This window comes from Monodelphis domestica, chromosome 1 (genome assembly GCF_027887165.1).
Source record: "Monodelphis domestica isolate mMonDom1 chromosome 1, mMonDom1.pri, whole genome shotgun sequence".
NCBI classification, from domain to species: domain Eukaryota; kingdom Metazoa; phylum Chordata; class Mammalia; order Didelphimorphia; family Didelphidae; genus Monodelphis; species Monodelphis domestica.
Genome location: NC_077227.1, coordinates 424,838,019 through 424,853,076, shown reverse-complemented (window position 1 = coordinate 424,853,076; position 15,058 = coordinate 424,838,019). Strand labels below are relative to the sequence as shown.

The following is a 15,058-nucleotide window of genomic DNA, read 5'->3' as shown; positions in this document are numbered from 1 at the left end:
GGAACCTTAAGTCACTGATTGTTAAACCTGCTGGAGATCATAGAGTATATAATAATGGCCTTGAAAGAGTTCTTAGAACATGAACTTTTGGAACTAGAAGATCCTTAAAAATCATTTAACTTAGCCCACCATAAACATGAAGAAACTTGGATCCATAGAAAGAGATTCTAGTGTCAGTACTTATCATTGAGACATTATTGAAAGAGAATCTAGTCAGCCACCAACTTATTTCATGAATCATCCCAAAAATACATCAAGGGTTTTCCTCATTCAGTAATTCTTGTTGTTATTAGTTGTAGCTAACATTTTTGTAGTGATAATCATAATATTTTCTCCTGCCTACCCTATAGGTAGAAAAGCCTGTGAATTTTTCTCTCCACTAGGCAGATGAGGAAATTGAAGGATATTTGAGAAAAATCACTTATTTCAGCCACCTAACTAATAATCGGTAGAGCTGGGACTTGAACCTAGTCTTTTTTTTTACTTATAATATCCCATAGCACTGTGGAGACCTTATTTTCCAGACAGCATGCCTTTTTTTGGTTTGCTTTTTTTTCAGCCATTTTAGGGGTTAGATATTACTCTTCGTACCCCTCCTTTGATTTTGTTTACAAAGAACCCTCTAATCTTTATGGGGAGTCGCCTTTGGAGAGGCCTTCTTTGGAGGATCATAATAGCTTTTTAACTCTGCTGAGATTTGTTTAGCCAAAAGCGAATGGAGAAACTTATCTGCTGCCTAATCCCTCTTGAATGTTTACATTGCTCTGCTAAACTAAAATGCTGTTTAAAGTGGTAACCATCATAGTAGCCAATGTGCAACTGCCAGAGTTGATTGAAACCTATTACAATAAGTGATAATACTGTCATATGAGTAAAAAGTTAAATTGCTTATCAGTCAATTTTGATAAGCTACTTAAATTTTACAGTAGCATGTCTCAATGTCAAACAAATGTTAATGATAGAGGGCTGTTCATTTTCTCTGTCATGGATATTTCATCTCACATCATTTATTACCTCATGTTCTATAGTTTAGTTAGCATAGGGGCCCTGATTTCCTTAGAGGTGGTAGGATTCAGTCATAATATGTTCAGTTCTGGGAAACACAATTTAAAGGGACATGGACAAGATGGATCTTGTCAGAGAAGGTAGATGAAGATGGATGTGGTGAGGAGACTAAAAATCTTGTCACTAGAGAATTCATGAAGAAAATAAGGATATTTAGTGGAAAAAATAGCAATGTTAAGTCACTTAAAGCTATCTATCTTTTTTTTTTTTTTTAAATATATTTTATTTGGTCATTTCCAAGCATTATTCGTTAAAGACATAGATCATTTTCTTTTCCTCCCCCCCCCCACCCCCCATAGCCGACGCGTAAGTCCACTGGGCATTAGATGTTTTCTTGATTTGAACCCATTGCTTTGTTGATAGTATTTGCATTAGAGTGTTCATTTAGAGTCTATCCTCTGTCATGTCCCCTCAACCTCTGTATTCAGGCAGTTGCTTTTTCTCGGTGTTTCCACTCCCATAGTTTATCCTTTGCTTATGAATGGTGTTTTTTTTCTCCTGGGTCCCTGCAAGTTGTTCAGGGACATTACACCACCACTAATGGAGAAGTCCATTACGTTCGATGATACCACAGTGTGTTTGTCTCTGTGTACAATGTTCTCCTGGTTCTGCTCCTCTCGCTCTGCATCACTTCCTGGAGGTTGTTCCAGTCTCCATGGAACTTCTCCACTTTATTATTCCTTTTAGCACAATAATATTCCATCACCAACATATACCACAGTTTGTTCAGCCATTCCCCAATTGATGGGCATCCCCTCATTTTCCAGTTTTGGGCCACCACAAAGAGCGCAGCTATGAATATTTTTGTACAAGTCTTTGTGTCCATTATCTCTTTGGGGTACAGACCCAGCAGTGCTATGGCTGGGTCAAAGGGTAGATATTCTTTTAAAGCTATCTATCTTTAAAGGTTTACAGAGCATTTCTAACAGTAATGCAATGAATGTTATTGTCCCTAGTTTAGGAATAAAGAGGACCAGCAAGATAATATGATATGCTTTGAGTTACAGACAGCTAAGAGTAGAACTTGAATAGGAACTTCATTCTAATGACTCATTGCCCATTGCTTTTTTCATTGTGCTCCCACTAAAGAAGTGAAGACTTCTAGGTCTTCCCCAGTTGCTAGTGTCTTCCTCTCCAAGATTATCATTTATTTACTATGTACCTAGGTACTCATATGTTTTTTCCCCAGATTAGAACACGAGTGCCATAAGGACAGGGACCCTGTTTTTGTCTTTCTTTGACTCTCCAGCATTTAGCACAATATTGGATACAAAATAAACTTAATAAATGCATGCTAACTAATCAACGGACTACTTAGCCCTATGTTGTTTTATTATTTTTATTGGTGACTATGATGAGTGACTAGATAGTCTGCTTATCAAATATATAGATTATATGCACACTGAGAGTGTTAGAATTAACCTCTGGATGACAGAGTCAAGGTTCACAAAGATTTCAACAGCCCAGGGCATTAGGCAGAATCTTTAAGAGGTAGCATTTAATAGAGTTATTCATATAGCTCTACCTTAGGGAAAAAAAGAATCAATTTCACAAATACAAGATGAAGGAGACATAATTAGAAAATTTTCTGAAAAAAAATCCAGAGAATTTAGCAACCATATTTAGAGTACACTTAATAGTAGTCAGAAATAATATTGTAAGGCAAGCAATTAACTGGAAAACATTTATTAAGGTGCTGTGCTAAGTGATGGAGATAAGGTAAAAACTCCCTGTTTTCAAGAAGCTCACATTCTAATGGAAATTTTATATATGTATATATACACATGCATATATGATAAACATAATAATAATAATAATTTTCATTTATACAGCACCTTAAGGTATGCAGTATATTCTACAAATGTTATCTCATTTTATTCTCAGAACAACCCTAGGAGGTGAGTGCTTTTATTCTTCCCATTTTTCAGATGAGGGAACTAAGACAGACTGATTAAGTGATTTGCCTAGCGTCACAGAGCTAGTAAATGTTTGAGATAGAATATGAACTCAAATCTTCTTAACCTCATACCTATCTCTCTATCTACTATGTCAACTAGGAGGGTAAATGGAAGGTAATATCAAAGAGAGGCATAAGAAGCTACGCCTTTTGCAGAAAATGAACTGAGACTTGAAGGAAGTTGGGGAGACTAGGAAATGAAGGGTAAGAAGCAGAGCATTTAAAGACCTTTTAAGCATTTAAGGAATGTTGTGTATGGAGATCAGACCAGTGTAGCTGGATCATAGAGGAACATGTTTGAGAGTAAAATATAAAAATAGCAGAAAGAGAAGAAGTGAGTGTGGCTATTAAGAACTGGTATTAGGAATCTGGCATTTTCTCTTGAAGGCACTTGAGAGCCATAGCATTTTATTGAGATTGTCAGACCTCTCCTTTATAGGAAGATTATTTTGGAAGTTATATGGGGAATGGGGTGGTGAAGCAATTGGCTAGGGAAACCAACCTACTTCATTGTTATGTATCTTTCACTGTTGAAATGCTCTAGGTGTGAAGTGATAAGGGCCTGTTCTGGGTAGATGGCAATGTGAATGGAGAGAAGGGGACATTTTCAGGACTTTGTTAAGGCAGAAATGACAATTTTTGGCTACTGATTGCATATGGGAGGTTAATGAGAAGGAAGATTCAGGGATGACAAATGAGATTGTCAACTTGGGTAATTTAATAGTAATGGAGAAGTTGGGAGGAAAAGAGAGTTACAAGGGGAAATATAATTAATTCTGTTTTGGACATGTTAAATTTAAAGTTATTGTCAGATATTCTGTTTTAGACATTCAAAAGTCTGTTGGCAATATGTGAATTTAGCTTAGAATGAGACTCCAGCAGATAGAGGTGGTTCCCTTTTCAAAGATCAGCTCTTCTATCATAGCTCAAATTCAGCCAATTTGAAGTCTTCTATTGCACTATGGTTCCTGCAGATCCCAACCTAACATAATTATGGTCTTTCATAAGTCTAAAACATGGGTTCTTAATCTGGGGTTCACAGGAATCCAAAGAATAAATTTCAGAGGTTTTGTGAATTTATATGGGAAAAAATTACATCTTTATTTTCATTACCCTAGCTGAAATTTAACATCTCTTTCAATTATGAACATAATCAACAAACATTCTTTTCATGAGCCCAAAGGCTTCAGCCTCAGCAAGCCAGAGGGATCTATGACACAAAAAAGGTTCAGAAGCCCTAATCTAGAGGAACTATCTCCCCCCTATGCCTTGCACATAGGATATCTGTCTCCAGGTCTTTAATGGCTTAAGATGAATTATTGTGATTTGATATTCTGCCTTTTTTTTCTCATAAATCGCATCTCTACTAATCTAGAGGCTTAAGGCTTTATTTCCCCAGGAGTTTTTCATTCTACCTCAATTACCTATATCCTCATCAAACCTTGAGCATCTGGGAAGTGTTATTTAATTTTATCTGGGACTACCTACTGAAACATCTAGGGGAAGGAGGAATAATAATTCTCTCACTTCCTGACCACACACATTGGGAAAAGCAACAATTTTTAGTTCTTAATACATATAAATCTATATACGTATATCATCTCCTCTGACATAGTTTCAGGTATTTCTTCACAGCAGAATGTTTTTTATTTATCTTGTATTTCCTATAAGTGCCACCTATAACCCCTTTTATAAAAGTGGTTTGTAATAGTAACTGTGTGTTGAGTAAATGAATGGATTTTTTAGGAGGCATTTAAAAGATGTTTACCAATCTATCCAACATTCCTTATATACTGATTTTTGTCTGTTATTAATTAGATGAAGAATTGTTCAAATGGTAGTAAAGGGCTAACTAAAGATGGCTTTTATTCCTAAAAGAGCTTTTGCCTAAAGTATTCATCAGAAGCAATATATAGTCAGTAGCTTTTTTAGCTTTGAAATTCACTTAATTTAAATTCATCACCTAATTCAGATCCTGGAAGCTCTCATGACCTGGCTCATAGTTTCCCCTTCCACACCAAATCTTGCCTATATCCTAGAGTAAACATTTATATTGATTTTCCCTCAAACATCTCAAACTCCCATTTCTTCAGTCTATTCAAGTTCCATGACCTGCTCTTCCCTTGTACCTCAGTCATTCACAGGGAAGATCTTGCCAACCTCCCCCAAATGTTCTACTTTCAATATCAGGGACTCTGAAATTCCTTTTCCAAATCACATTCTTTGATAATTTCATCTCTCTGTTTCCTATTCCTACTCCTCTTCAACCTATTTAGAGGTTTTAAGTTATCACTGTAACTTCTTCTACCTCCTAGTACTTGCCTTAACCATCACCTCAAGACTGAATTCATTTTCCTCTTTTCCACATTTTGACCTGCTAACCATTTTAGCTCTGTCCTAAACTCTCAAATATATTGCTTCTTACATGTTACTAAAACTTAACCCTGGGTTAATCAAATTCTTACCTCCGCTATTCCTATTCTTGTGCTAGAACTTGAACTAGGACTTGGATCTGTACATATTTGTATTTTCTAAACAGGGATTTAGACTACCACAAGATAGTTCTTTTACTCCTTCATAGTTGACTCTCTTTCCCATTTCCCACAGGAGAGGCTCTAGAATTTCTCTTCTCTTGAGAAACCTCCTATAACTGCTTTCTATCTCTCTTTCTAATAAGATCTTACCTCATATTTTGCTGAGAAAATAAAGCTATTCACAACAAACTCCCTTTTTTCACTTCAAGGATGGTCTTTCTCATTGCTGAGGCCAAATTCTCCAAGTCTCCTCAGTCCTTAAAAAAAAAAAAAACAACTCTCACTATATCCTCCCTTCAAAGTATTCTATATCTCTGCACTCCTTAGCCAAACTCCTAGGAAAATCTAGCTATGCTTATTACTTCTACCTCTTCACCTTTCAGTCACTTCTCAAACCTTTGTAATCTGGTTTTTGAACTTATTGCTAAATTGAAACTACCCTTTCTCAAGTTGCAAATAGCCTCTAACTTACAAAGTTGAATGGATTTTTCTCAGTTCTTGGATTTTTTGACCATTCTGCAATATTTGACACTATTGCCCAAGCTTTTTAAAAAAATGATTAATGACTAAAAACTCACTTATTAAAGTGTTGCATTTAGTTGTGTGTCAAGCACTTTGCCAAATGCTGGATATGCAAATAGAGGGGGAAAAAAGAAAAGGACAAATCTTGCAAGGAGCTCACACTCTAGGAGAGTGAATACATAAAGAAATTTCCAACTGCAGGACAGATGGAAAGGACCAGAAGGACTAAAAATGCTGCAGATAGAATGATCCTTAGATTATATAATAAGTAAGGTCACATTAGTGGGGGCTGAGAGTTTATAGAAGCAGGCCAGATGGTAAGATCTGGAGGACTTAAGGAAGCAGGGGCAGGGCAGATAGGCCTAATATGCCTTGATCATATATCAAGAGAAAGAGATATTGACTCATATCATCCAAATACCATGAGCCCCAGGGATAGAGTTTGGAAAGCTAGGATACAGAGTTTTTGAGGATTTCCTGATTCCAGGAGAAGGGAAAAGAAGTAAGGGAAAGAGATATCCTCATAGTGATAGTTCTTCTTCTATCCTGGCCATCCTTGTAAATATTTTCTCTTTTTTAAATTTTTTTCTGGCATTGTTCTCTTTATTCTCTACTTACCTCTCTGTAAATTCCTTGGTGTCCTTTCGTAGATCCTTTTCTCTGTCATATACCCTAACTGTAGGTGTATTCCAAAGCTTTTTCCTCAGTCCTCTTTTCATTATACTTTCATACTTGGTGGCCTCATTATATGCAATGGCTATCAAATCTATATACTTGTCCAGAACTAGCTTCTCTGCTGAGCTTTGGTGGATCATTCTCAACTGCTTGATGACATTCTGAACTCAGTATCTTCTGGCATCTCTAACTCAGAAGCTATTGTAGTGCCAAGCATGTTACATGACATACACTACACACACACACACACACACACACACACACACATACACACACACACGTTGAATGGTGGATGGATTTCTTTATTTCTAATTTCTAATTTATTCTAATTTCTTTATTTTTATACATGAAGAAACTGACTTAAAGAGGTTAAACCACTTATAGAAATGGACCTACTGAGTGATAGAGTGAGGATTAAAACATTGGTTGTTTGACTTTATGTTGCTCTTCTTTCTCATACACTACTAATCTTCTTTTAATCCATACTTTTATTTCAAATATTATCATTTTGCCGTATTAACATGGCACACATGATACAATAGTATATTTCCTGTACAGTGGAGGTAGTTACCATTGCTAGAAATTCATTCATAGCTTATCCATGAGGACTCCATTCTTTTTTTTCCCTCCCATTTCTCTTTTATGATCATTGTACCTCCAAAGACTTCATTCTGTGCGACAGGGGGAGTGGTGGAAAGAGGTTGGTATGTATGTGCCAAGATAAGAGGCAGTGTTGCATGGTAGAGAGTACCGAATTTGATGTCAAAAAGACCTACATTCATATCCTTCCACTAACACTTAAACAGTGATATAACTATTCGCTGAGTCTTATAAGTATTCTGAACCTTATTTCCTTTATATAGAAAACTGAGGCATATTAATCTATATTATGTACCTCATAAGATTGTTGTTGAGTCTCAGATGAATTAATGTACATAAATCACATTACAACCTTTAAAGGATTATACAAGTGTCAGCTATTATGAATGATTTTTAAGGCTTGATATAGTTATACATAGGACATAGCATATGTGGGAAGTGATTTGTACTTATGTGAACTGTGTTGGAGCCATTATGCGTGCAATAGTAATATGTAAATATAAACTTTTTTCCTGATGTTGTTGGGATAGTTTTTATATACAAAGATAGATTACATGTGCTCCAGTTAATTTCTTCTCTATAAAAACTTCTTTTTTTCAGGTATAGTGGGAATTCATAATAAATATTTATTTACCACATACACTTTTTTTAAACCCTTATTTTCTGTCTTAGAAACAATACTATGGAATGTTTCAAAGGCAGAAGAATGATAAGGGCCAGGCACTGTGGGTTAAGTGACTTGTCCAGCTAGGAAGTGTCTGAGGCCAGTTTTGAACCCAGGACCTCTTATTTCTAGGCCCAGCTCTCAGTCCACTGAGTCATTTAGGTATCTCCACCCCATACTCTTTATAAAGAATCTTTAAAGGGGAGGGGGAACCCTCTTCAGTAATCCCATCAGGGTATAAAATCAACAATGTGTTCTCAACAGTTCTGCAAGTCTAGCATAAGCTCTGACTATTTCTAATAAAATATAAGAAGCTTTCAGTAGATCCCTGATGGTTGTGTATCTCTTTGTCTGAGGACTAGACTACCTAAATTCTGCTGGGCTCACTCATCACCAGAAACAAGTGATTTTTTTTTTTTTAGCCATATCAACTCTTAAAGACTATTTACTAAGACTCAAAGAATTACTATTTCTACTAGTGCAGCCCCTAGCACTGCCATCCTTGATAGTGAAATTATGAGTCCCTGTAATATTGAATGGAAATTAAATAAATATCAAGTAAGAGGTGCTTAATCATCTCTTTTAACTTAGCCTATAAATTGGAAATTTTTGCTAGGACATAGAAATAATTCTGTAGATTGCCAGATCAGTGAAGACAGATATCAGGTCTTATTTATGTACTTCTATATTTTCTCTTTTGTAGCTATCATTATGTTCTTTATTTAACAGGTGCTTTTAAATGTTCATTAAATGATAGAGAAAAAACTAAAAGATATTATATTTGAAAGAGATCATGGTTTTGTTTGGGATTTTGATGTTTTAACTTACATTCAGTATTTTTCTTTTCTTTTTCCCAGCTATCTCCCCTGGTTTGAAGTTTTTTATAAGCTACTTAACATCTTGGCGGATTATACAGCAAAAGGACAGGTATTTATATTATACCATTAAAAAACAATCTAATTCTGTGTCAGTAAATGCTAGAAGAATTTTCCATTAGGTTAACCAGATTAGTGGAATGAACACCAGACTAGGAATCAGGAAATCTGTGTTCAAATTACCACTCTATTGCTTAGTAGCTATTCGAATATGGTTAAGTCCCTTAACCTCATCTGTAAAATGAGGGTTTTGAATTAGAGGATCTCTAAAGACCCTTCCTGCTCTAATATTTTCTTTCCAAATATTCTGTGTTCTATGGGTCCTCCTAAGGTCCTGATATTCTGTAATTCTATTCAATAGCATATATCTACATGGAGACAGAAGTAGTTCTCAAATACACGCTACACTCCTGTTATTAAATTTGTAATAATGAGCTTATATAACTTTATGTATCATGCAGAGTTGTATGAATAATGGGTTTTTTCTTGTATTTTATTATTGCTTTCTGACCCTTAATCCTTTTCCATATATATATATAATGGACTGATAATGTGTTATAATTTTTTTCTTGAAAATTATTACACTATTTTTATTGTTTATTGTATATATTAACTGCTTTCTTTTGAAGTATTTGGAGTTAATTTCTTAACTATCTACTTTGAAATATAAAAGTAATGAAAAGATAGGTATATCTTGAACAGCATTAGAACCAGAAAAAAAATCTGAGTTGGAAATTATATATTGACATACTTCAGCAGACATTTTGTATGACAGAGCTTATGTGGTCCTCACCACACAACTCTTTGAGGTAGATTACTATTCTTATCTCCATTTTTACAGCCTCTTCCATGGCTGTAGTTCTACTTGATAGAACTATGAAGAATTGGACTAGTCCTTCTGTATGACAATGTTCTGCATTTTTAAAGACCATAATCATGTACCATTAAGCCCCTGCCACCTCTCAAACCTTCTTTTCTCTAGGCTAAATATCCATTTCCTTATACAGATCCTGATATGGCATTATTTCCAGTCCTTTAATCACCCCAGGCACCCTTTTATGGACATGCTTCCTTTTGTTATAATCATCCTGAAATTTTATCTCCTCAAACTCAATACAATTTTTCAGAGAATTCTGACAAGGGAAATGATTAATAACTTTCCTTGTTTTTACTAGTAGTTTTTGGCTACCATGTCAAATTGCTGGCTTTTAATTGAACTTGTAGTTTACTATAGCACATCCCTAATGGAACTCCATAAAGATGGGGATACTCTGAGCTAAGTGCTGCTACTTTTTTTATGTCGAAAGAAGTCCCTTTTGAGATTTCCCCTCTACCACTGTCATTCAACAGTGTTCTATCCAAATTTATCACCTGATTCAGTTCCTGGTAATATAATGCCTGTAAAGGATAATTTTAGCATTGTGCCCTAAACTATATTAATTATTGATCGCCATGGTATATCCCAAATAAAATACCCAAAACAGCTGGAAATTTATGGTGATTTTAATTAATATAGAGGAAAGAAATTAAGGAGACGGGAGAGGGAAAAGATGTAGGATTTCTCCCACCTGGCCTGTGCCAGGAGGAAGATTAGAGGCTTCTAGGAAGATAAAGTTTGGAGAGTAAAGGAGGAAGGAATCAGCCTGAACCCCAAGAGAGCTCAGCTAAGATGTTTGAACCTGAATTTGCTCAAGGGCAAACTTACCACCAAAACCCAAATAGCTGCCACCACACCATGATGTTGGAACGCTTAGCATGCTGCCAACCAGAGCCATATCTCCAGGGAAAGAGGCCAAAGAGAGGAAGTGACGCGAAATATATGGACAGTTTTACATCACTTTCCTGCATCTCATTTGTTCCAATGGTACCTTAGCTTGACTTAGGACAGCCCAGGGGTCTGTCAGCTGTTTCTGCACATGTCTGTTAAAGTCCATCCTCCTGAATACTTAATCCTTAAGTATGGGTGTAGACATTCCTGATTTTGTTAAATAGAGTGTCTTCATTGTTACAATAAAGAGATAGCTAAATCCAATCTTCACATGCCAAGACATTCTCCTTTCTTTTTCAATGAGACCGATGAGAGACTCACACTGTTCCCAGTTACCCCAACTATGGCCTCCATAGAAAGGAACTTCATCAGATATGTTCATGTTCTCACAAATACCTTAACCTTTAGTTTCTCATTTTATTCGACTGTCAGATGCTACTCTTCTACACACCTTGGATAGACACAGAGGTGGTTTTATCTGAACCTTGCCATTACTCACAAGTACTTCTCTTCCATTATCAAGAACTCTGAAATTCCTTTTTCCTTAATGCTCATTTACCTTTGACAAAATACAATGCTCATTCCTACTGAAAACACTAGAAAGTATGGGAATAGAAGGGCCTTTCCTAAAAATAATAAACAGTATATATTTAAAACCATCAGCAAACATCATCTATAATGAGAATACACTAGAAGCCTTCACAATAAGATCAGGAGTGAAACAAGGATGCCCATTAACACCTCTATTATTTAACATGGTACTAGAAACACTAGCTGTAGCAATTAGAGAAGAAAAAGAAATTGAAGGTATTAAAATAGGCAATGAGGAGACCAAGCTATCACTCTTTGCAGATGACATGATGGACTACTTAAAGAGTTCTAGAGAATCAACCAAATAGCTATTTGAAATATCAACAACTTTAGCAAAGTTGCAGGATACAAAATAAACCCACATAAGTCATCAGCATTTCTGTTTATATCCAACACATCTCAGCAGCAAGAATTAGAAAGAGAAATTCCATTTAAAATCACCCTAGACAATATAAAATCCTTAGGAATCTATCTGCTGAGACAAACACAGGCACTATATAAACACAACTACAAAACACTCTCCACACTGAAATTAGATCTAAACAAATGGAAAAGCAGTGATTGTTCATGGGTAGGATGAGCTAACATAATAAAAATGACAATCCTACCCAAATTAATTTTCTTATTTAGTGCCATACCCATTGAACTACCAAAAACATTTTTTACCAAATTAGAAAAAACCATAACAAAGTTCATTTGGAAGAACAAAAGATCAAGGATATCCAGGAAAATCATGGAAAAAAAATGAGAAGGAGGGAGGACTTGCAGTCCCAGATCTCAAACTATACTATAAAGCAGTGGTCATCAAAACAATTTGGTACCGGCTAAGAGACAGAAAGGGGGATCAGTTGAATAGACTAGGGGTAAATGACCTCAGCAAGACAATCTATGATAAGCCCAAAGATCCCAGCTTTTGGGATCAAAATCCACTATTTGATAAAAACTGGGAAAATTGGAAGAGAGTATGAGAGAGTATCGTATCAACATCTCACACCCTACATCAAGATAAACTCAGAGTGGGTGAATGACCTGAATATAAAGAAGGAAACTATAAACAAATTAGAGGAACACAAAATAGTATACATGTGAGATTTTTGGGAAAGGAAAGACTTTAAAACCAAGCAAGAGCTAGAAAAAAATCACAAAATGTAAAATCAATAATTTTGATTACATCAAATTAAAAAGGTTTTGTACAAAAAAAAGGAATGCATCCAAAATTAGAAGGGAAGCAACAAATTGGGAAGCAGTCTTCATTACAAAAACCTGACAAAGGTCTAATTACTCAAATTTATAAAGAACTAAATCAATTGTACAAAAAATCAAGCCATTCTTCAATTGATAAGTGGGCAAGGGACATGAATAGGCAATTTTCAGTTAAAGAAATCAATACTATTAATGAGCACATGAAAAAGTGTTCTAAATCTCTTATAATCAGAGGAATGCAAATTAAAACAACTCTGAGGTATCACCTCACATCTAGCAGATTGGCTAACATGACAGAAAGGAAAGTAATGAATGCTGTAGGGAATGTGGCAAAGTTGGGACATTAATGCATTGCTGGTGGAGTTGTGAATTGATCCAACCATTCTGGAAGGCAATTTGGAACTATGCCCAAAGGGCGCTAAAAGACTGTCTGCCCTTTGATCCAGCCATAGCACTGCTGGGTTTGTACCCCAAAGAGGTAATAAGGAAAAAGACATGTACAAAAATATTCATAGCTGTACTCTTTATGGTGGCAAAAAATTGGAAAATAAGGGGATACCCTTCAATTCGGGAATGGCTGAACAAATTGTGGTATATGATAGTGATGGAATACTATTGTGCTCAAAGGAATAATAAAGTGGAGGAATTCCATGGGGACTGGAACAACCTACAGGAATTGATGTAGAGTGAGAGGAGCAGAACCAGGAGAACATTGTACACAGAGACGGACACTCTATGGTACAATCGAATGTAATGGATTTCTTCATTTGTGGCAATGCAGTGATCTTGAACAACTTGGAGGGATCTATGAGAAAGAACACTATCCATGTTCAGAGGAAAAACTGTGGGAGTAGAAACACCGAAGAAAAACAACTGCTTGAATACATGGGTTGATGGGGATATGATTGGGGATGTGATCTTTAAATGAACATCCCAATGTAAACACCAACAGCATAGAAATACGTTCTGATCAAGGATAAGTAATACCCAATGAAATTGCACGTCGGCTGCAGGAAGAGTGGTTGGAGGGGAAGGAGGGAAATAATGTGATTATTGTAACCCAGGAATAATGTTCTAAATTGACGAAATAAATTGATTCAAATTAAAAAAATAAATAAATAAAATGATGAAGTAAAAAAAAATAATGCTCATTTATTATTCTACCTTTCCTTATACCTTATTCCTTCCAAACCTATTCTATTCATCCTTACTATCATCTGCAGTCTCACCTGTTCTCAATAATTTATCAGGCCATTACCCCTATTCTGCCTAACCTCTCTTCTCCTCCAAATATTGGCTCTTAGTAAAAAAGTTCATATACTCTCCTTCACTTTCAGTTTCTTGTTTCTTTGGCCTTTCACTATTCAAGCCATGCCAAACTCCAGCCCTTGACTATTCCTCCCCCAATTTGTCTTCTCTGATCCTACATATGTGATGCTGAACTGAGCTAAAGAAAGTCTTACAACTGTGCTTAATGGATCTGTTACAAATTTTATTTCATCTAGGCCCATATCCCAGCAAGGCAGAGCTTTTTATTTTTCCTATATTGATTGTCCCTCCTACTCTACAATGGCTGTTCAAACCATTTTTATTCTCCTCAAGAAGTATTTCCTCCCTATAGTTCTTTTCTACCAGCCCCCTGGCCATGACTCATGTTTTCTTTTTCTTATCAGTTCCTGACCCTATAATGAGACCTTAGTTCCTCATCCTCAAATTTCACAGCCTATTTCTCCACTCCATTTCACTCCATACACACAGAAATGGAGACACTATGGACCTTGTTATCATCCACAAGAATTTCGTTTCTTTGATGTGAAATTGACATTTTCTCCACCTGATAATAACCTATAATTCTATTTTATCTATACCTTACCCTTCCTAGGTTTACTTTTCATCCTTATCATGACTTCTGATACCTCTTGGCCTCTATTTTTCTGAGGCAATTACTTATTCCTGTGTTGGCTTCAGTTTTCTTATTTTTCAATCTTAGCCATAAAGTTAGCCAGCTCAACTTCAGATTCTTGTGTTTTTAAATGCCTTTTCTCATTGTCCTATTTTGCTAGTCTTTGTCAAAACTCAATTTTGGATTGTTACTATTAAGCGCCTCCTCTTCTCTGTGCTACTGTATAAAGCTAGAAGTAGTAATACAAAGGAGCTGTCCATATCTACTAAGGGTTTGTTAACTAATCTCAGCTGGATCCTCATTGCAGTAAAGAAACCTCTTTTACTCCTCCTTACATAATTCTCATTTCTCTTTCCATGGAAGATTTTTTAAAACCCTCACCTTCCATCTTATAACCAATACTTTGTATTGGTTCTAAGGCAGAAGAACTATAAGGGCTGGTCAATGAGGGCTACGTGACTAGGTGACTGAGCCACCTACTTGGCCCCAGAAGCTTTTTCAAATGTTATTATTTCTCTTCAAACTCCCCAAACTTCCTTTTTTCTTCATTCTCTCAGTTGAGGCCCTTACCTCTTATTTTATTGCAAAGGGAGCAAAACTTGTTTTAACAGTGAAACTCTCCTGTATTCCTCTTTGTTGTCTCTTGGCAATTCATACTCCTTTTCTTACAACAGTTGACCTCCCTCCCCATCATCGCCTCC

The 15,058-nt window shown here is 35.9% G+C and overlaps 1 protein-coding gene across 6 annotated transcripts in view; it reads left to right on the top strand.

The window, feature by feature from the left end:
* The window catches only part of DENND1A (DENN domain containing 1A), a 728,196-nt gene that overhangs the window by 324,280 nt on the left and 388,858 nt on the right, over positions 1–15,058 (top strand). For all 6 annotated transcript variants that reach the window (XM_007474630.3, XM_007474629.3, XM_007474632.3 and 3 more), the window contains one exon: positions 8,875–8,944. In XM_007474630.3, coding sequence (XP_007474692.2) covers positions 8,875–8,944 — 70 coding nt within the window. The remainder of the gene's footprint in view (positions 1–8,874; positions 8,945–15,058) is intronic.